The sequence below is a fragment of the Papilio machaon genome, chromosome 1 (assembly GCF_912999745.1).
Source record: "Papilio machaon chromosome 1, ilPapMach1.1, whole genome shotgun sequence".
In the NCBI taxonomy this organism is placed as follows: Eukaryota; Metazoa; Arthropoda; class Insecta; order Lepidoptera; family Papilionidae; genus Papilio; species Papilio machaon.
Window position 1 is genome coordinate 8,435,187 of NC_059986.1, and position 24,014 is coordinate 8,459,200.

General features: G+C 34.4%; 3 protein-coding genes across 3 annotated transcripts; all 3 read right to left on the reverse strand.

Moving 5' to 3' along the window:
• Positions 1-1,143: 1,143 nt before the first annotated feature.
• Positions 1,144-7,095, reverse strand: LOC106718805 (transmembrane 9 superfamily member 2). Its single transcript, XM_045681402.1, has 9 exons — positions 6,791-7,095; positions 6,108-6,503; positions 5,466-5,621; positions 4,874-5,209; positions 4,146-4,238; positions 3,499-3,704; positions 2,741-2,900; positions 2,352-2,513; positions 1,144-1,772 (listed from the first exon to the last, which is right to left on the reverse strand). Exons 1-9 carry the CDS (start codon positions 6,914-6,916, stop codon positions 1,431-1,433), a joined length of 1,977 nt encoding a protein of 658 aa, XP_045537358.1. The 5' UTR covers positions 6,917-7,095; the 3' UTR covers positions 1,144-1,430.
• A 534-nt stretch (positions 7,096-7,629) lies between these two features.
• Positions 7,630-12,732, reverse strand: LOC106718849 (venom serine carboxypeptidase). Its single transcript, XM_014513049.2, has 9 exons — positions 12,575-12,732; positions 11,935-12,190; positions 10,073-10,247; positions 9,746-9,858; positions 9,367-9,534; positions 8,859-9,026; positions 8,330-8,589; positions 8,048-8,176; positions 7,630-7,881 (listed from the first exon to the last, which is right to left on the reverse strand). Exons 1-9 carry the CDS (start codon positions 12,601-12,603, stop codon positions 7,686-7,688), a joined length of 1,494 nt encoding a protein of 497 aa, XP_014368535.1. The 5' UTR covers positions 12,604-12,732; the 3' UTR covers positions 7,630-7,685.
• A 5,498-nt stretch (positions 12,733-18,230) lies between these two features.
• LOC106718806 (venom serine carboxypeptidase-like) lies at positions 18,231-23,208 on the reverse strand. The gene is made up of 8 exons (XM_045679995.1): positions 23,070-23,208; positions 21,545-21,861; positions 21,333-21,445; positions 20,894-21,067; positions 20,494-20,661; positions 20,164-20,423; positions 19,606-19,737; positions 18,231-19,049 (listed from the first exon to the last, which is right to left on the reverse strand). The coding sequence occupies exons 1-8, from the start codon at positions 23,102-23,104 to the stop codon at positions 18,680-18,682; spliced, it is 1,569 nt and encodes a 522-aa protein (XP_045535951.1). The 5' UTR covers positions 23,105-23,208; the 3' UTR covers positions 18,231-18,679.
• Positions 23,209-24,014: the final 806 nt, after the last annotated feature.

A 24,014-nucleotide genomic window follows, 5' to 3' on the forward strand; every position in this document is an offset into this window, starting at 1 on the left:
ACATAATTTCCACATTTTGTAGAACCCAACACAATTTTGCTGTAACAGTTGCTTTAGGATTTTTGGATAGAATATAAACCACTGGGAATATTTATTTGCCACTACATTTTTTTTAATAAATGAATTTTTAATTGAAAATTAACAGTAACGTTTACATTTATTCAGAAACTTTTGTCTAAAAAGGAATTAATTCGCGCCAGCACGACTTTTACTAGGCAAGTAGTGTGTTAATATTTATAAAAAATTAGCCTACTTCCAATTTCTAATTTTAAATTACATAAAAGTGCACTTCTTACTGATTATAATCAAATTTGTCGTTACAATTTCAAAATACATAGAGATTTTGTTATAATTTTTTTTATCAATGAAATGTTAACAAAAAATATAGGAATTCGTTATTTATATTTCATTCGGATTTTAGCTATAGTAATATTTTTTTTTAATATTAACTTTTTAACTTCAATATACGTAGAAAATTAATATATAATGCATATATTTAATTAATTATTAACATCGACAATCCCTAATAATTACATAAGAAAATTACCACCAATAATGTATTTAAAATTGTTTTGCATTGATATGATTGTTAAATCCTCAAAGTTATTGTTGCTCTTCAACTAATTCAACTACACATTCAGACATGTTATTTATATAAAAATTCGACATACATTTATATAAGATGAAAAATATTTTTTATATAAAAAAACTTAATCAAATATTGCGATAGGACGTTATAATAGTGAAATACATAAGACTTATTTATATAATACTAAATAAATAAAACAAATACCTTTATTTGTTAAACGTCTCTTAGAATCTTAGAACCTAGTATATAAAGGTACAAGTCTTAATAATTAATTATTAGATAAATAAGCCCTTAACATATGTTCAGAAGTTCCACATCCATATTAAGGGCGTGTTCAGACAAAGTGTAGGCGCCGAATGTGAGCCTAACTGAAGTTTTTATATATTTTTATAAATATATTTGTTTATACCAACATAAATTACACAAGTATTATGTTATAAAAACGCAGTGTTTTTCATGTTTTAGACATTCGGCGGCAGATAATTCTAGTGTGAACATGGCCTAAGGAGACCACAACACATATTAAATACAAACTAAACACTCATAGTTCGTTATCCTAACATCGGTAATTAATCAATAAGATCTCATTTAACTGAAATAAGCTCTCCATCCACTGATTACACAAAGATTTTCATAAAAACCTTATTTACAATGACTAAAAAGAAGCTGAAAAGAAAATGTCAAATAAATCTAATATAATTAAGTGACATTATCTATCATATACATAATTTATACATTGCACGTTGTGACAACACGCGCACAACACGCGCACAACACACGAATAACACAAAAAAAACGAACAGACAAATGTCTGGGCTTCGTCACTAAAATTGTCAAACACTTAATCGACTTTAACGACGCTATAAATCTTCCTCACAAACCAGAAGCAGGCCATGAAACCGATGGTACCGGTGAGGAGGAAGAACAGAAAGACCATGATGAATGTATATCCGAAGTAGAGGAAGGTGGAAGCGGCATCTTCGATGTTGAGCTTGGTGACGAAGTAGTGGCAGCAGTAGACGAAGAGATATCCGGCGGTGGAGCCCGAGCTGAGGAAGGCGCGCCACCACCAGTGGTAGTCCTCGGCGCACAGATGGAAGTAGCACAGCAGGATGGTCGTCTCCGAGCAAGTGATCACCAGGATCACGAACACGAGAAACAGGAAGCCGAACATGTAGTACATCTGCAAATAACATAATTAGTAACAAGGTCATATATAAGGTACCTAATGGATAAAGTAAAAAATATATATGTTCGCACCGAACTAAAAAAAAAATTACTAGCCTATGCATTCTTCCAGATTATATTCTACTAGCTTTTACCCGCGATTCCGTCCGCGCGGAATAAAAAAATGCACACAAGATAAAAAAGTTTCTATGTCCGTCTCCTAGTTCTAAGCTACCTCCCCATCAATTTTCAGCTAAATCAGTTCGACCGATCTTGAGTTATAAACAGTGTAACTAACATGACTTTCTTTTATATATATAGATATCTATGGTTCTAGATCCGGTTAGCTGTTCTGGAGATACCTAATAACAAACATGCATCCATCCATCTAAACACTCGCTATTTATTATTGGTAAGATAAATAATTTAATAAAAGCAACGTTTAAAGATGCTTCACGTTGGACATTTCGTTACAAGAAAGAGATGGTAGATATCACTGGAGTAGAGCAAAAGAGACGACGCTACAAAGAAAAGTTGACCTTTAGTAATGAGAGAGAGATAGAGTAAGGTAGAGTTGTGTGTGGAGAGAGCCTACCTGACTGGACCAGAGTGAGTTAAGTATGAAGAAGAGTTGTATGAAGATGCATCCGAAGGGCAGGACTCCGCCCATCACGATGCCGGGTACAGGCTGCGTGTACAGCGACTGCTCCGGAATCTGCCGTGGGATCTGGTTCGTCCGCACCGGGTGCTCCAGGATCTATACACAAACAGGAATAATATGCAACAGAAATGTCATTTATATTATTATTGCAACTATTTTTCCGTGGTAATACATAATGTCACCACAACCGTAGTGAAGGGACTTTGCACTTCTTCATTTCCTCATCTCTTGCTTTCTTTGACTCCTTCAAGAACATATCTATCAAATTCAGTCATTACTGATTTTTTTTAGTACTTTCCAAGTCATGCTAAATATAAACTCACTCTCTTCCTAAATCCAAAGTATGCGCCGATGAATGTAAGTGGTACAGAGACGCCGAACCAGAGAGCGAGCAGCGCCACCAGTGTGGAGAAGGGTACTGCAGCAGATGAACCCTTGCCCCACAGCACCAGGTTCATTATGAAGAACAAAGAGAACACCACGCTGAAAAATACAAATAAATTAGAAAATTCCTTAAGAAAATACTTATGCAGGATATATGCTAAGCAGAAACTTATTTGAAGAGAATCTTTTTTTTTTCTTCAATACATAAAAATCTTACTAATATTATAAATGCAAAAGTTTAGATGTATGGATGTTTGTCCGTAACGGCTCAACGAATCTTGATGAAATTTGGCACAGTTGTAATCATAGCTTGGAAAAAAACACATAGGCTACGTTAAGTTTTTTTTAATCCACGCGGACAGAGCCGCGGGCGACAGCTAGTATAACATATAACAAGAAACAAAAGTAAATATTTGTATATTAAATTAATGCAAAAACAAATATATTTAAATGTCGAAATTAACCACAAAAAAGAATCCAATGATTCTATTTATAGATAAGGTATTTAATTATCTACATCCTGTTACATAATAGAACATTTATGTTACATTGACTATAAAATATCACTGCGGTGACTCTTGTATTAATACTGTTATCATCCCATTCATTCTTTTTGGCAAAGTGTGAAGGTGGACTTCTATGGTAATTATAGTAAATATTAAGATATTGTCCAAAGAAAAACAAAATTCCAACATACCCAGGGCACACCATCGAAGTAAGCAGTATATTACTCTTCCACCGTCTACCACCGAAACTCTTATAGATCCTGGCGCTGACATATCCAGCCGCAGCACCCAGTAGCACCCAGGCTACCAGCGCACACGTCATCAGAGCCCCACGGTTAGCCGGTGATAGAAAGCCGAGGCAAGCAAAGGCCAGTGTTACCAGTGTCATGCCAAACACCTAAAGGAATAGCAATAGTAAATGTACATTATTAAGTCATTATAAATATTAGTTATAACTAATATTTATATCATACTAGCTTTTACCCGCGACTCCATCCGCGCGGAATAAAAAAAATGCACACAAAATAAAAAAGTTCCTATGACCATCTCCTAGTTCTAAGCTACCTCCCCATCAATTTTCAGCTAAATCAGTTCGACTGATCTTGAGTTATAAATAGTGTAACTAACACGACTTTCTTTTATATATATAGATTAGGCAATATATAGTGTTCAGCCAGAATCTTTGGTATTATTTGCCATAAGTTTTATAATAAAACATCATGCAAATAATATTAAAGACATTTTCATTTAAAATATAACCCCCTATCATTTTTATAGTGTTGTTTCACGATACTTTGTTCACAATATTCAATATAACCTCTTAAATTAAATATTATACCTGTGCTCCGGAACCAAGGAAGACAGCGAGAAGCATGCCACGACGCGGTGGTCTAAAAACATCCCCATGCACCAACTTCCAACCAAACTCCTCCTAGACAATACAAATTATCTTAGTAAAAATTTGTCGGAGTTTGAACAGTGAAATAGATTGATGAAAAATGTAGCCTAGATTATTAGCTGGTAGAAAATTGTTAGACAAAAACAAATTTTGATATTGATCTGTTACCCTGTAAGTTAAATGAAAACAATTCACCAAAGAGTTTCAAATAAAATACTAGTTTTAGAGCGGTCATTACAACAAAAACTTGAGAGGTGTCAAGGGACACCCGGATGGAACGAAGTTCCTTTCAATTAATTAGTGAAGGAACCAATGTTTATTCTATGAATTTTCGGTATATATTGTCACGTCGTTGCCATGGTGAAGTAGCGCTCATTCGTCGTTAACATACTTACTATAGCAAAAAGTGTCGTGACAACTTTTCGTAAGAATTTTTTCCGTCTAGCCCCCTTTCACAACGCGCGATAAGGAACTTCGTTCCAAATGTTGCTTTAAATATTTTAAGCATATCTGTCACAAGTGTCCAACTAGAGAATAAAAATACCACAGGAATAAAGTTTTTTGACTGTATGGTTTGGTCTGTAATGTCCTGTCTATTGACATATATATGTTTGTATATAACACATGTACTTTATATACTTTATTACATTATATGTTGTCATATTTACCTGTGCATCTTCACCACATTCCATTTGGTTATATCTTGCAATATCTTTATGTAAAGTTCTCAACAATATCATAGCAACCATTCCACTAAGGAACAGAACAATAACTAGGGAATTAAGTATTGAAAACCACTGGATATTTGTTTGTGGCATCGACTCCAATATGTAATCCCATCTTGAGGACCATTTTATTGTATTGTTCTTAATAAACTTGACACTATAAGAGTATGTGATACTGAATTTGTCATCCTTTAAGAGAGTGTTGGGTATTTCTAGAAGGTTGCGGTTGTTGCAGTCTAAATGGTCTGGGTTTGCATGGTTGATACTGGCAGGTTTGACCTGTTAGGGACAGAAGATTAAAAATTAATTATTTAAAAGTAAATCCTTGATTTTATTTAAATATTAGCCCCTTATCCTCTAATATATTTTAAAGGAATTAATTTTTTCTTAAGAACTTCTATTGGCCCTCTAGAGCTCTAAACGAGGGCTGCTTTGAACCAAGCCCTCTAGAAAAACTAGAAGTTTATGTCAATACACATAAAGGGAAGAGATAATAATATGGTTACTCAAAATACACTATATATGTATCTCTTACCTTGGCAGAAATAATTCGTCCTTCATTATCACCAAATCCAACACCCCATTCTTCTTCTTTACCGCTGTGATATGTAATCTCCAAGTCTACATGGTTGAATAAGTAGTACGCACCAACTTTATTCGGTATATTGTTGACAATAGGAGTACATGTGTCCTGAATATGAATAAATTACAAAGTATATATAAACTATTTATAACTAACACATAATAGTAATGAATATTTATCCTTCATACATAATTAAACTTATGTCATCTGATCAATTATTTGACCTTGCAATAGAATAACATTATACAGTAATACCAAATTGAAACAATATTAACAGGTGAGCTTTGCTAAAATAGTAAAATATATTTCATACTTAATACAATCAGTTAAGACATTATTGCAAATTTAAAACATCCTTGAACTATAGAATTAGTCCAGATAAATTAACCGAAAAATAAACAGCCTCATGCAATGATGTAGATTTTTCTTTGCCATTTTGTGCCATAAATGGTAGTCATATTATAATATGATCACATCACATAATCTGTTGCAATAGAAGCTATAGTTATGAATACAATAGCTTGCTTAAAATCAATCCAAAAAATAGGGTTTCCCGATTTTAGGAATATAAAAAAATATAAAAAAAATTCTTACCATGTCACTGCGCAACTGACATCCCATTGGGAAGCCTGTACTGCAATAAACCTTGCCATCTTCATTCACCAAGTAACACCAAGTCACTGGCATATTATCCAAGATCCAATGGTGCTGGTAATATAGAGCCATTCCCATTTTCAACAAGTTCAACTTCTTAATTGAATCCGGATCGGTGCCTCTGTAAGACTTAGTACACACTGCCTGGCATTCAACATTCTCAAGGAACTTCAATCTGTAGGGACTCGGCCTAATCCTCTCACCGAATACAACTTGCCCAAGGTTCTCAACTGGTGATTGTGTCTCGTCGGACAGACAGAAATCAAAATGATGATATTCAAATGGTATGACAGATTCTTCTGTGTTCAGCCTATTCACAAATAGGGGGATTTCATTCTGAAAAATTATTAATGATTAAACTTCATTTAATCTGTGTATAATTTTCACTATGTATTCTATTTAATTTCTATTGAATTAATTCCGAACCCGAAATAGTACGTAGTAGTTACGTGTATATAAAAAATTGGTTATTGCAATTAAACATGTAGTTACAGTTATCAATTAAATCTTATCAATAGTACATGGTTTTTAATTTGCTACAACAGTAATTATGCATGTTTCGCACATTTTATATGATTGACAGAGTTGCACCGAACAAAGAGGATATCAATGTTCTTACTTACTTTACATGACTTCCCTGTATCTTCACCAGCTTTGCAATAGTTTACTGGCGCTAAGCCGGGTAAATAAAATGCATGGATAGGTGTCAAAAACAGAAATGCGCAAAGCACATACGAGACAAGAGCCATGACGTGATTTGCTTTGTAAATTCCTCCGAAAATACTAGTACCCAGCTATCATAAACGATACACATAAAAGTATGAATTCCACATAATCCTTTGGTACCGCCACACGAAACTTTAAGGAAATCTTTCACGATTTTAACAAATTTTCGTTTCCATCAAAATCGGATCGAAAACGTCACCAACAAAACATAGACTAAAAATGTTCCTGTGAGCTGTAGTGTGTAATTTCCAAATTTTTGCTGCTAGTAACATTTACCAGTTATTTTAAAAGAATTTTACTGTTATTGTAACAAAATATAGCTTTCGGAAATACTTAAAATTAATATAATTTTTACGATTACCTTAAACTTATAACGCATCATAATTGGGATTACTGCAAAAGTTATGTATAATCTTGTGTATCAAATTCGTCCAAATCATACTTCATCGAATTTGGGATAAGAAGGATCCATCCCTCGGATGGAAACAAACAAGTAGTTCAGTTTCATTTCAGCTCTTAAAAATATTTTTTGTACATGCACATGAACTAACTCTCTATTAAGTACATGGTAAATTCGATAAACAATAATAATATTGATGCTACATCAGTATAGTTTATATTTTGTTTTAGGGTATTTTAATTGGGGTAGGCTATGAATAACTTCTTAAAAGAAAACCACTTTATTACATATTTACACAACTATCGTGCAATTATATACATACACACACTGATCTTAAAACAAAAATAGCCTATACGAGTTAACAACTATAAATATTAAATACGAATTTATAATTAATTTGTGGGTAGCTGACGACGCCTTTGCGTATCCTTTTTTTCGTCAACCAACGCTGCAGTGTCCTTGTCGAGCTCCACGCCGCGTACGAAGGCCGATATGAGACCTAGGGCTGCAGGCGGCTGGTCGGTCGGCACCATATGACCTGCGCCACGGACCATCACTTCAGTCAAATTGCCAGCCCTTTTGTAATACCTGCACATAATAAATATAGATCAGAATTCTTTAAGTGGCAACACGTACATTAAACGTTTTATTTTAAAGTTATACGTGTTATGATTTATATCTAAAAATTAAATCGTATTTAATTCAAAAAATGATGTTTTGTTTATTTAAAGGAATTTGATAAAATTAAACTCACCCAGCGACTCTCCCATCATGATACCATGGCATTCTCTTGGCCGATTTGAAGTCCGCAGTACCAGAGAATGAGAGTGCGTTGTACGTGTTCACCGATGGATGGTACGCGACAATGATGTCCAAATGACCACTGTAACAAATGAAATAATCATCTTAATAAAAGAGGAGGTGCTGATATTTAGCAATTGCATTTTTATTTCATATGAGGTATACAAAGGTCTAGATTTAGTGCTAATCTCACCACCGTTACTGCACATAAGAATGGTACGGTATATAAGCTTACTTGTAGATCATAACCCTATAGTTCTCTAGCAGTTCTTCCAGCCAGTGTTTCGCGCTACCCATAAAATCGGGGACGAGCTTCTTATAGACAACGCCGATTGACGTAAAGTTGGTGTTGCCAACGTGCAGCGCGCGCCGCACCTCGTCGCGCTGGATGAAGTCTACGTAACTACCTTGCAAGCTTATGTCGTCTTGCAGATAGTTGTACAAGTTGCTGAGTCGTGACTCCGAGATGAACAATTGAAGCAAGTAATTGTAATACTGAAAACATCACGTTCTATATTAGTAACATTATAGTAAATAATTTCTAATAATACAAAATATCATAACAAATAAAATTAACTGAAGTCATTTGGTGTTGTCGAGGTGGCATGCGCTTCAAAATAATGACTATTATGTACATGTTTTTACAAGCGCTATAAATGTTTTGCGCCTGCTGTTTCTTTTTATTTTTTATATTAATCTACATGAGAATGGTAGTTCACCATTAGGTTTAATACTTTCTCCTGCTGTAATTCATAATGCCTTACCGCGTACGCTTTGAGCATCTCTCCGTTGTTAATGAACTGTATGACGGCGGTCTCGAGGTGGTTCATGGCGTCTGCCGCCTTGTCGTCCAGCAGGCCCACCTCGCGCACGAAGTGGCTGTAGCGCTGCAGAGTCAGCGGGTCGATGAACCCGTTGCCAATGGCTAAACCCTGCGATATAAGTTTGGAAGCTATGTAATATTATTTTATTTATTTATACCTATACACACAGACGCACTCGTCACCTGAAGTGGTTGCCAGAAATTACAGATCTGACGACACTAGGCGAATCGTTCGCACAGAATCATGTCTTAATAATATAATAAAGACATTCGTATTGTTGGAGATCCTGGACCAAAAGGATTGAACAGTAGATTTAGTGGTTAAATACTTATTCATGGAAATATTAACACTTGTGTTAGAAAGACGTTTGATCTTGTACTTTACTCTGTACTCAATGTCTACCTTTTCTCTATTCCTCTTCATACAATCATGTCCAACTCCAGCTTACCTGTAGATTAACAGGTTCATGTTCCTCCCGATGCCAGAGTATCTGCACCGCGAGGGATGGTATGTGTTTCCCGGCGTATGACTCCCCTGCCAGCGTTAGAGGTGCCTTCCTCAGCTCAGGGAATAGCGTTAGGAACTGTTGCAGAGCTGCATACAGATTCTCGCCGATCTAAAAGATAATATGGAGAAAGGAAATGGAGTATTTTTTTTTATTGAATTTTCTTTGAGTATGACATTTTTACGTGAGATAAGTTGGCATATTAATGTACTTCTTATTTTTTATTTATTTAATACTCTCATCGCTTGAACCGACAGTTATATTGATCCGCAAATTATTTTAATTACTGTCTAAGTTTAATTAATTTATTACTGGATTTTACCGTTGTCTGATTGGTGGAATATCCTCGGTCGTCGTCGGTAAAGCTGAAGCCGGTGCCCACGGGGTTATCGATAAACAGCAGTGAGTGGTTCTTGCCCCAAGAATACTTCATCTCTACAAAACAATATTTTATTATTTATAGGCTAATAAACATATCTCCTATATTTTAATATTAGTATGGAAAAATATTGAATAATTAATTCCGTGAAATATTAAAGAAAGACCTACAATTTATACTTTTGCAATATTAATTTAATTATGAACCAACCATTTTTGACCATTTGAAATCTTAAAAGAAAAAGAAATAAAAATAAATCTAAAATAATACCTTCTAAATTACTATTTTCAGTGACACGGAAGGGCCCAATCTCAGTAAAGAGGCCATACAAGGATGATGCACCGGGCCCTCCTTGCAGCCAGAGGATCAAAGGTGTCTCCTCGATAGGCTTGTCCGCCACCGGGAAGTACCAGAACCAGAGGTTCGAGTTGTACTCTTTATTCACCTGAAGGAAAAGACATACATATAGCACCCAATCTGATGAAAAGTGTTATGGGATGTAAATTTTTGTTTACCAGGTAATTAATTTGGCACGTCGAGAATAAAAGATAAACGCCAAGCTAACTCCAGAGTTAAGTTATTCTGAGCACCGTGACCCTTAAAAATTCTAATATGTTCGAGTTATGCAATTTAATATTAATTTATCATTTTATTTGTTAACTGCCGTAAATGTCTACTAATTATTATTAACGAACTGATTTAGCTGAAAATTGATGGGGAGGTAGGTTAGAACTAGGAGATGGACATAGTAACTTTTTTATTTTGTGTGCATTTTTTTTATTCCGCGCGAACGAAGTCGCGGGTAAAAGCTAGTATAGAACTAAAAAAATATTGGATTTGTAACACAAATACGGATATACGAAAATAATAATAAAAACTAGGTTAATTGTTAAACGCTTGAGAACTTGTATGAAAGCTTTAAGACGGCAACAATTTTCTCGAGACGTTTACTTTGAAGTAAAGCTCTGAGATGCGGCTCATTAGCAATTTCTCACGCTATACTCGTACGAGTAGTTATGTCCGAGCAAGGAAATAATTGAGGTTGCAACATATGAAATTAAATCTGTCGTCTTGATAATTTTATTTTAATTAATGATCTAGCGATCTTTATGAAACTTGAATTCTGACAGGTTATATTGGTCACCATGGCCAGAAATATAACTCTAATACTAACTAGCAATCGCACCAGAGTGCACGTCTAGAGGATTACGGCAATTTTTTTTTTATATCTTTTCACTTCAGGACTGAAAAATCGAAGATATCTGACTTTTTTTGTCAACGTATTTTAAAAAAAATAGTGCGTGCGAAGAGAGCCTTAGATTATCCCACAATGTTTTAGTAAAAATTTCATAGATTTTATTCCATTACATTATTATTGTATTTCTAAGACCATGTGTTAGAAAGTCATAAAACCAAAATGATCAAATAATCTATACATTAAAAGCTAAAAAAAAATTAAATAACATTTTACAAACTATGACAAGGTAAAAATCTTAGCGAGGCCACCTAAAGCACCTTTCACTAATTTTCTTAATTCTAACGAAAATGTTATCGATTTGTACCGTAAATATACTATAGCGTAGAAACATGGGTAATTGATGGTTGTTACGTAAAGAGCCAGCATTTCGCTGGCAGGTAGGAAATTGCAGCGCAGTCCCACGATCTCTCGAGGTCGAACTGAGTGCAAAGCGCCACATGTGTGCCCCCAATGCGTCGACCGGCGCCGGCGCAGTCGCAGGCGCATCCAATACATTTATTACATCTACACTATGTTTATACTGTTCGTTTCACATAGACGTAAGTAATAGTAGCTGTCGCCGGTGACTACGTCCTCGCGGAATTAAAAAAATTGAATTAGTAGCCTATGTGTTTTTCCAGATTATGTTCTATATCCATGCCAAATTTCATGCAGATTCATTGAGTTGTTCTGGAGATACCCAATAACAAACATCCATACATCCAAACATAATATTAGCAAGATTTATCAATGTAGAGATTCAAAGAACTTTAAAGTACTCGCAGCTTTCTGTTAATACTTTGAATAGAAAAGCTAAAAAAAATATCTGCCACCTTTAGGGGTAACCATACAAAACAAACTTGTACAAAAATTGTTAAAACAAAATTAAACTTACAGTTAAATATCCCGAGTAACTCTCCATATCAGGTAGGGTGTACCCTGGGTCAACAAATGCGGCTTTCCTCGCTTCTTCCAGTTTCTTCTCTTCAATGTACGGCGTCAGAAGTAAGGGTTCGCCTGCATCGTACCCAGCCCGGACTCGTCCGCTGTAGTATGTCTTCTCCATGAAGGTCAGAATGGGCTCTGGCGCCTCCCCAGGAGGTAACTCGGGTAATAAATAATGCTCCGTGCATATTATTAGTTGAGAGATCCTATAATAAAAAATTTAAAAGGTATAATGGACACTTATTGATTGTCTGATGAGCTATTTAAAAAGAATAAAGTAAAAGAAAGTTATTATCTTTTGCTTAAGATAAAATCAAGATGTATTTTTGTTAGCATTGTATATTATTTAAATGTGAACTGTAAAAAATATAGCAAAGTGATGGAAAATAATCAAACTTCATTGATTATTTTTAATATTTTTTTCATTATTATTAATAATTTTTCATTTAAAAACAAAAAAGACCAAAGCACTTCTAAATTTCAGCCAAGAATTTATTTGCTTTATTTATTTAAAGAATAAATTTAGAATTTTCGATGACAAATAAAGTTGAAAAAATATTTGATAAAGCCATTGAAAGAAAAACACTTACGATAACAAAATGATCCAGCGCGGTATCATCTTCGAGCGGTGTGGTATCGTCCGGAGCCTGGGTACAGCCGCAGAGATCTGCCGGAGCGGAATGGATCGGGAGTACTAGCGGCTGAAACCTTGTATACCCCCGCGGCCCGCCTGTACTTGCCACTTGAACTTGGATTTATCTCTATCTTATATACAGGGTGTCCGGTTATACTTGTTTACTACTCGATTACGTTAAAATTTAACGATACGTAATTGATACATCGAATAAAATTGAATTTTCACGATAACGAGCATTTACTGGGTATTCTTAGTATTTATCTTTACGTATGTATTTACATGATAAAATTTTCCTTTACATTTATAATACAAAGATTATGCAATATGATCAGCGGGATGCATATTTATCTTGGTAGTATTCGACTTCAGTCGTTTATGAATATTGAGGTGATAAGCACAATAATGAGAAGGTTTTTTAGATATATTGACTGTTATTACAAAATTTGAAGTATAATTTAATATGGTGCAAAAATAAACTTTATTTATTTTATTGATACAAATTAATTACATTGAAAATTTAAACTTACAATTGTACATTGTGGAAAATACATATTGTTACAGAAATTTTATTGTAAATTAATATTAATTAGAATCTAAAGCACCAGTAATATATTCTAAAAAAGTAATAAAATAATTTTCCCGGCTCTCAACCGTTTGGATAATCGCATCAAGCTGTATAGTGTTGGAGAACAGGTATGGGGTACCAATGACCTGTTTAGCATAAACGCGCTCCCACGCTCCCCACATTCGCGATAGATTCTTGCACGCTCTTAAAATGTGATTTGCTCTATATTTAGGATGTGTAGTAAAACAAACATCGACGGGGCATCGCCGCGACGTGCACGCGGTCACTAATGCGCCATTACTAGTCCAGTCATTTAAGCCTAAATTAGGTAAGAATCTCGGAATTCGAGATACCCAGCTGTAAGTCTGTAAATACTTGTATATTGACACCCTAAAAGTTGTCTCAAAACCTACATATGGTAGGGTGTAAGCAACTATTAAATTTCAAGGTCAAAGGTCACAAAAATCGGTTTCTCGCGTTTTTTTTGGAAATGTCTCATTTCCTATGGGTTTTTTGCTATTTGTATATCTTATCAATATTGTAGAATACAAAATTCTCTACAAATTTTGCTTAAAAATTTTTTTTATACGGTGAATCGTTTTCGAGATAGAGGGCGGAGAGCGCGCGGTCACAGCATCACTTCAGCCTCCGGTCGAAAACGCGCCATATAGTTGATGAACTATCAATAAATCAATTATTATAAATATTTGTCAAATTAATTAATTACTGACAAATTTGGATGAACTAGCTGCAGCATTTGAGGAAGAAAATTGTCCGGCCCAGAAATTATTAGAGAGTGGAACTCAAACCTTATTGGCAGTCTATAATGCTCCGAAATCTGTGAAAAGTCTCGATCATCTTCGTTACATGCATTCCGTCAAGTCTAGAAAACTTAATAAACCTGTGCAGCTTTCAAATATTCCACCAACAAGTGCAGCTGCTCATCAACATTTCAAACGTGTATATTATTAAGTTCAAACTTGGTTAGGACATGATTTGGAACCCCAGGTATGGGGTTGGGCAATGCGAAACGATTTTCTGGAGCCTATCATGACAATTTTACCACCTGCTCCAGAAGATTTGCTAAATACAATTTTCTGAAACTGCAAGAGTGGTTGTGGTTCGCGATGCGGATGCAGGAAAGCGGGCTTGCAATGCTCTTTAACTTGTGGCCAATGTAATGGGCAAGCTTGTCTCAATGCTCTACGATATCAGAGCGACATTAACGAAGATGGAGCCTTTGACCCAGAAATCATGGAAGAACTTGAGACAAATGTCGTTGAAGACGATAATGAAGACCAGTTTGAAATTTACCAGCAGCCAGAAGACGACGATGAAGAGGAAGAAGATGATTAAAATTATAAATTGTAGTTTTTGTACCCTTTATTCCATTTTTTTACTTTCAATAAAAATATATTTTTTAATAAAAAGATTAATTCATAATTTATTTGTTTTTTTCATCATGTAAGAAGTTATTAATACTAATTAGGTTAAAATTCAAATATAATTCCTATATTTTCATTACTAATTCTGCAATTACATGGGCAGGTAAGTGTTGTTAAATAAATTAATACTGAATAAAAAGTGGATAAGTTAGGAAAAAAATGATAAAGTATAATATAATAGTTAGTAAAAAATTGACAAATATTTATAATCATTGATTTAGCGATAGTTCATCAACTATATGGCGCGTTTTCCGCGACCGCGCGCTCTCCGCCCTCTATCTCGAAAACGATTCACCGTATAAAAAAAATTTTTAAGCAAAATTTGTAGAGAATTTTGTATTCTACAATATTGATAAGATATACAAATAGCAAAAAACCCATAGGAAATGAGACATTTCCAAAAAAAGCGCGAGAAACCGATTTTTGTGACCTTTGACCTTGAAATTTAATAGTTGCTTACACCCTATCATATGTAGGTTTTGAGACAACTTTTAGGGTGTCAATATACAAGTATTTACAGACTTACAGCTGGGTATCTCGAATTCCGAGGTGAACTTACTAAAATGACTGGACTATACGACAACCGCCGTACAATAGCGCACCGTAATTATAATTTCCCACGCTCCGGGTTTTTTTCGGAGTGTAAAATTGACATTCAATGGTTGCTCGCTGCTCCGAAACCCGATGATCCATTTAGTACGTGAATTGGAAAATTTCCTATAAAACCTCCGCGTATAAATTGTATGAAGATTTATAGTGTTTTTTTTTTATACAAAATTGTGTGAAATATGAAACTCTCTTATGATAACGTTATAATTAACAATAGGTTTAGTTTTGAGATCCTTACGGAATCTTTAGCTCTTCATACCGAGGGTTCTTAATTTCCTATTGAACCAAAATTGATTTATTACCGCACTTAAAGTCGTTTAGTGTATTATGTGATTTTGTTTAAATGACCCTTAGTATAGATTTTGTATGAAAAATATAAACTAATCTACTGTTTTAGTAACCGTTAAAAGAGTGGTCGTGCTTTCTGTTCTTAGGATTATTGACACATGTATTTTAATTGTATTCATCAACAATTTAGTGTGAAAAAAAACTAATTTTTCCTGAGATATATTAAAAATTCGGTCATGGGTCTTATCAAAGGAATGGTGATCATAGTAGTATCGTAACCAAAGTATCGTAGTTTGATAAAATCGTTTACCGTAAATTGCACAATAAAATTGTCAAGAGATAAAGAATTGAATAATCCCAATACATATTTTAGATTACCTGAATACAGTAAATAGAGGCAGAAAATGTTGCACTATTAAACTCTAGTCTTGGTCTTCAAAAAATGTCTAAAGGAATATCGATTATAAAAAAGGGCAGTCTTAAAAGCGGTGCAAGGAGTACTGAGCGCCCGAACGCCAGGTTCTTAAGGGCGCCGATCAATGGTGTACCATTGATCGGTTTCAAAATTTTTAAGAGCTATAAAGGCTCCTGTCTTCGTTCTATTTTGACATTCGGGCGTCAGAAATTTTGTAGACGGCCCTGTTTACAAATATATTTCAGATTTTAAAGAATGGATGGATGTATGTTTGTTTGAAGGTATCTCCGGAACGGCTCAAAGGATCTTGATGTAGAACATAGTTTGGAAGAACTTTTTACTTATAACTTTTTTTTTAAATATGCGCGGGCGGATTCGCGGGCGACAGCTAGTATTTAATAAATTCAATTAAATGAAAAAAAAAACAAGTGATCAAATTTTATAGCTTAATTTTGATTGCCAGTCACCTAATACCATTTTTGTATAGTCGTATAACCCTATGTACAATCACCCGCGCGGCCTTGATGTACGTGAATCGTTTACTTACGATCTCAAAGTTGTTCTAAGCATACTTATTTGGTGAGAACTTCCCAGTGACCAGTAGTACGCATTAATTTGTAAATAGATGCTGTAATAATTGATGTTCAAGGTTAGCTAAAATTATGGTTTTTATTACTACAATTGTTTTATCTTTAATGGAAATGTTAATACTAAAACGATAAATAATTAAAAAGAAGTGTACGATACATCGCAGAACTGCAGCAACATGTAGGAAGAAAAAAGTAAAAAAAATCAATTATTTCCGCATAAATTCTCTCATCTCTCAAACTCTGGTCATATTGGGATCAGTTCTTACAGCGATATAAATACGACCTTAAGCCATTATTGTTATCCCGCCAAATGAAGGAGTGTTCATCGATTGCGGCGATACTCTAAAACGCACTTGATCCTTGAACATACAAGACACTTTTGATGTTTGTATGTATAATACCAACATAGGCATAAAAAATGGCATTAAAGAAAGAAACATGGCATGCCAGAAACAGTACGAAAAGGACTTTGTGACACTTTTTTGACATTAAGAAGGAGGGCGCTAGTGGGCTATCTTATCCACCAGGTCAAGATATCCTTGCCGGTCTGGAGCTATCAATATAAGTAATGTACTAAAGTGTACGCTGAATAGCAAAAATCATTAATAAACTTGAACTTATTTCAAGAACCCACAAAAAAAGCACCTTTTATCTGACGAGAAATAGAGATATACTTTTGTCTGCAATAAAGTGATTTCATATACTTAAATATGTCATCAATATTTCTCTATATATTATTGAAAACGGCCAGTTATTCATGTATTAAAAAAATCTTTAATTAAGCAGTCACTGCATGGTTGCTGTTGACAATAAGTAGACAGGTTCGTACATGAGAGGAAACATTTATGCGGTTTGATTCGAGATAGATATATCAAGAGAACATCGTGTCTGTGAGGAATTCATGATAACATTGCCTCGTCTGATAATTATACACTTTACTATTTTATTTTATAAAAAAATATTGAACAAGAGTAAAGTTAAAAAAATCTTAGTTTAATGCAAAGAGAGTTAAGTAAATACGGCACATTATCCAAAAGTAGTCGTATTTGCTTATGGGTGCTTAGGGATGCGGAAATTGTAGATTTTTTTCTTAATTTTTACAAAGTTATGAGCGTTGAATTTAAGTTGTTAAGTTAAAAACAGGAATTCATGAACTAAATATAACTACATCCTTCTATCTTCCAGATATCCTTGTTTAATTGTAGGTTGTCACAACACGCTGTAGGCACATGCTCCATGCATATTACTATGTGTACTAATTCCAAAGAAGTTAATGATTCAAAAATCATCTTGGAGATAAAGACGACAAATTGTATACAAATTTCTTTAAAATAAATCGAAAATTATATAACTTAATACGCACAGGGAATGGGGATGTATGCAATAAAAGTGATTTAGCATTTGTAAGCTTTATTTTATACAATTTATAAAATATACATTTATATTAAGTATTCTTATAGACTAAGATAGGCAGGATTTAATATTATGCTTTTTTTTTAGACGAACTAGCGAAATTTAATGCGTTAATTAATATTTTTTAGTACATTAATAGGAGACAGAAATGATTGATAACTAAAGGTTTGAAGTGTAGGGCTAACAATTTTTTGTTAAGATGTTACTTTTAAAAAAATATATATATTTTTAGTAAAGTATCTTTATTGTAAAAAAAAATACCGATTTTTATAATAATACATTTCGCCAAAAAAATAAATAATTTTGAGATCATAAGCCTTAAATATTTTTTTCATAGACGGAGACTTTTTCATGGTTCACATAACAGTGTTCCAAACATTCCAACCAATTTTCAGCTCTATACAAATTAGTATAGCTTCAACTTTGATTCGACCAGAGTAATGCGAATTAGCAAAACTTATTCAAAAATATTAATAGTAACTATTAATATAAGATTTTAACTGTTACAAAAAACAAATTGTCACATTTCTCGCTCAATTCCTTCGCTTGATTATGAATCTTTTTTCCGGAGTGAGTATAAATTTGTATATGTATTAGATAGGAACATCTATGTAAAGAAAAATGTTCTAATCTCAATTAAATTCAATGAAATCACCTTAAAATCATGGCAGGTATATCAGTAAGTCATATTATCAACATAGTATAAAAAGTTGTATAATAATATATTTTACAATCACGTCATGGACAGAATGCCATCAGAGAGTGGTGAGTAGAAGAAATCCTCGTTACTCCTCCGCCAACGCACCGCGAATACGACCAGTACAAGTAGACCCATAACTAGCAGAACATTAACACTGACACTCACAATCAGACCGGTTCTATAATCCGTACCAGCTGAATCTGGTACACTTTTTTGGCCATCTGGTACATTATACTCTGGGGTATTTTTCGGGTCGATTTGATAGTTTGGTGGCATTGGCAATTCCAGGCCCCTGATAAAGTAGGAAACTAGCTGCAGCACCTGCTCCGCTTTGTCAATTGGTGCGAGATGACCCGAGTCTTGAACTAATACCTCTGTAAAACCTCCGCCGCTTTTAACGAACCTGTAAATTAAAAGGTTGTAATTTAATATTGGTAGACGCCAGCAACAACATCTGCCTCAAGAATATGCCGGCTCGCCCGGTGAAATACTACGACCGCACAGAAGACGGGCGTCAAGTGGGAGCAATACCACTTTTCATCTGATGAGGCATATTTTAGTCCTTCCCTTCCCAATTTTTGTTATGAAGAAAAGGATAGGAAGGGAAAGTGTATTTAGCGGTGGAGGGGACGCATAGGATAGGGAAATATCCCCTCTCTGTGCATCTCCTCCTTCGTCACATTAAGGTAGGCAACGCATCTGTAATTGTGGAAGCCTATGGGTGGCAGTCTCTTCGCTTTTACGGCGAATTCCTGTGGCCGCTTGTTCGTGCCACCTTATAACATAGAAAAAAAATCAGAAATATGTTTTCACCGTTACTCCTATTCATAACGACAGGATAAAATTCTGTTTTATTCAAATCCCTGCTTTTTATTTCTGTATATCTTCTGCTGCATCACCATCCCTTGACGCTCCTCTATATCTAAAATGTGTAATTGTAGGTTGGTGTTGTCAGTTACCCAGCACGAGAGTTGTTGTACCACCAGGGAGTGCGCGGCGCGCGCAGGAACAGGTCGCGGCCGCGCCAGCGCCAGTGCGCGCGTCGCCACTCCGCCGCCGGCACACACGGCGCTGTCAGGTCCAGCTGACCGCTGTCAGTACAACAACTATACTGGAAACTTATTTTTTAACTAATAACCCGCAGAGTCTTCAGTAGAGGCCAAATGTAGTCTTCTTTCCCATTCAACTCCCTTTTCTCATAAGGAAAGAATGGGAAGAAGGAAGTGAATATAGCTGTGGAGGAGACGAATACGAAGGAGAAATATTCTCTTCCCTCCTCCATTGATTAAAGGTAGGCAATGAGTCTGCATTTGCGAATCTATGAGCATTTAACTCTTCGCTATTTTGGAGAATCAAGGTGGCCACTACTCCTACTCCAAAATAAAATCGATTTGTGACACTTTTAAGATTGGTTCAGTAATTTTATTGCATTTACGTAATGAGTAAAAATGTGTTCCGACAATTGATTGCTACATATTTACAAATTTTAGTATTTTTACTATATAAAAATTACATACCAATAAATGAGGACTCTGCAATGTTCCAATACTGAGGTCATAATCGGTGACATTGGCTTCAAGAAATCATCAACTATATAGGTATGCACACTGACGTTGCTAAACGTGAACCGTATGGTACCAACATGCAGCGCCTCGCGGACGTTCTCCAACGAAATATATTCAGTAAAATCCTCCAAATTGCCATAATTCTTTAATACATTATACGTGTCAGGCTCGAAAGCTATCAGCTGCAACTTATCGAGCAACTGGTTGCGAAGCTGTAACAAGTCGATGTTTAAATTAAAAAAAGAAGTTTTGTTTTTAGAAAAACAGAAGAGACATGCCCACCTCGACGGCAGCACTGGAATTTCCTTTTTGAACGGCCTGTATAAACTGTTCCTGGAGGGAGCTGGCGGCGATGACCCCCTGTCGGTCTATCAGACCCCAGTTGTAAAACACCGAAGTGAAGTTTGTCTCACCCTTGCGGTCTAACACTGGATTACCCATAATTAAACCCTGAAAAAATGTCACCAGTTGGAAAATAGACTTTGGTAATAGAAAAGTGGTGAGGAAACTTCGTTGAAATTTTAAAATATTTCTATCGCTGCCAATCGATCATTATATCACATAGCAATATAGTACAGGGTGTTAAAACTAACAAACTTTGGCAGCTGTTACTGTATTAGTGTATGTTAGTGCGTATTTCCAAACGTAACGTGTAACGTCCAAACTACTAAATGTTACCAACCTTCAAGTTAAAAGGTAATTTTCCTTGTTCGTTCATCTCCTGAACTGCTTTGTTTGCGAATGCTGGTACATAATGTCCGCCGTAGGACTCCCCGGCCACGTACAGTTCGCTAGATCGCAACTCTGGGAACAGCACTACCAGTTGCTGGACTGCTGAGTATAACTGACTGGAGTACTGCAATCGAAGACAATGAAATATTCCAGGAACATTAACAAGAATTACTTCATGTGTGCTATCTCAGAAATAGAAAACATTTGATTGTAATTGACTTAACTTTAATACATAACCGTGGGTTTCCGAGACGAAAATCTCCGTTTAAAACATATTGTTATTTGTTTTGTCAAAGTTAATGACAAGGATGACGATATATTTTACACAGTTTAAGTCTCAGAAACCTACGGTAAGTAAGAACATTTCGCTATAGAGAAAAAAATTGTACCATAGTCATATTTCTTGCAAATCCTTCTTTGCTGTCAGTGAAACTGAATCCTGCGCCTACTGGGTTGTCGATGAAGACCATAGAGTACTCCCGACACCATGACCACTCACGTTCTATGAGAAACAATTAATTTTACGTATAGAAAATATAAAATTCAATATAACAATGCTTGCTTATAAGCATTGTTCATACATTTATAGTCACTTACTCACTTTTTAAACCTAAATCTTTCTTATATTCAAAGGGTCCAACTTCATCAAACACACCAACAAGACTGGTGGCGCCGGGACCTCCTTGCAACCAAATAATCCAGGGCGTCTTGTCAACTGGCTTATCAGGAACCGGGAAGTACCAGAAGAATAGATTCGAGTTGTACCTTTTATCGACCGTAAGGAATCCAGAGTAGCTGGTCACATTTAGGAACAGTAAAGGATCGACTATAGCAAGATTTCTGGCCTCTTCAGTTTTACTCCCTTCAATAAGAGGCGTAAGAATCAATGCTGGTGTTATAGATTCTGTTATTTTTATACTGAAATAAAAATCACATGATTTAGAAAACATCCTGTGTAATCATTATCGTATATATAGGTATATCGTATGAATCAAATATTCATAGTTTTAGTAATGTGATGGATGATTTATTAATAGGTTTGAAATAACCTCACTTAAGTTGTGCGGGATCGACTTCGAACTTTACATTCACAATCAAACATCTAATATTTTATATTAGCTACTAATTTTGTTTTTTGTCCAACTCGAAGGATCAATTCAAAACTTCATTAAATTGTTTAGAATGAATGACTAATGTTTTAGGTGTCAAAAGTCTATAACAAATTTTAACTTGTCTATTCATCGTCATCTCTCTTTTCCTTAATGAGGAAAATGTAATCTTTATAATTTTAATTAATCTTACGAAACTGCGCGTATGACGCGAGGCGCAAGATTATTGGAATGCACGCGTCCAACATTGCAACATGTTTTTGAGACCTTCATGGATGCAGACGTAAATAAAATCTATTTATATCTCAACAGGGCTTATATCTGTGTAATATATCAATCTTTTCAGATAAACGATATCTATTGTAAAGACTGAGTACATAATTACGTTGTGCCTAAGGTTAATGAACTGCAATAACATTTAGGAATAACCATTCTTGGTTAAGTCCTAACAGTAAACAATAACAATGTTTTAAGAGTTTATTATTATTTAAGCATAATTCAAATTATATCTCTGCAACAATAGTAAATTTACGACATCGGGCGTTACGCAATATTTAAATAAAATGAAGAAATAAATGAAACCGAGTTCCCTTGAGAAATAAAATAGCAATTATTATTTCTTACGGATTAGAGACTGTGAAAGTTTCTTTTTAATTCATCATTAAGTTTTATACTGCTTAATTATTTGACAAGGATAGTGTAAGAAAAATATAACAATAGCTTAACAATAGATCCTTTGAATTTAATTAAATGTTATACATACCTAACCTTAAATTACAATACCTAACTAAATATAATTAGTAACACATATACAATTAATATAACTTATGTTGTACAAAATATGTTAGTATCAATTTTTTTTAGTGTAATTAAAATTATTGTCCATTATAATAACAAGTAAATTATAGAATAACATTAAAATTACAATATAAAAGTAAACAAATGTATAATTTTTAAAACAAAACAAAAATTAATAACATATTGTTCACAAGTTATACATTACAATAATCCACCTACCTTAAAATAAACACTAATGTAAAAAATAATTTCATCTTAGATATCGACTAATTAAACAAAAACAATTAACTAAATTCGTAAACAAAAGTTACGTTCATTAGACACACATAGACAACTAATAATAAAAAGAACAACTAAAGACGAGGAAAACGAAAATAGGTTGGTTATGTTATCATAATTTACGATTGACGTGAGTCAATAAGTGTTTACAGATAAACTACGAATTTCTCCCAAAAGAAATAACAAAAATAGTCGCGAAATAACATGTTTTTTAAACTTAAATAAAAATTTTGCAATTTGTTTTAAAATATAAAAAATAATACTCTTGTTACATAAGACAATTTAAAAGTAACAACGTCTATAAAATAACTACTAAATTAGGAGATGTGCTAGGATTTTTATAATGGCAACATTTAATATGAGTCATGGCGCGTAGATCAAATACAGGCGCCAATGGGAGCTCGACTTTCCATTCAAAACACACGCACACACTCATAGAACGAACCAATACAAGAAAGTGTACTTATCCACTCACAACATAACAGGTTATTCATTATTCATTATCATTATCCATGCGGGGGAAATCAGAGGCAATGTTTTATTTATAAATATTTATAAATAATATAAGGAAAAAAGGTTATTTTCAAATATTTTATCGGCATTTGATTCAAGAGTGTCAGAGGGAGGAACGTTAAAAACATAAAATAAAATACACAGGCGATACTAATTTTTCTAACAAAAATTAGTTGATTAATTAATTATAACTTTTTACATTAGTTCAATTAGAGTGAAACTTTATCATTTTAATATCTTTTATTCTTAGGTTATGATCCTATGTTCTATCTAATCTTTGTTCTTACACCGAAAGAGATTGCAAAAGCAGTTGTTTGCCTAGTTTAGCTTGGCTGCAAAGCTGTCTCTCACAGAATATTTTTTTTTAATTTT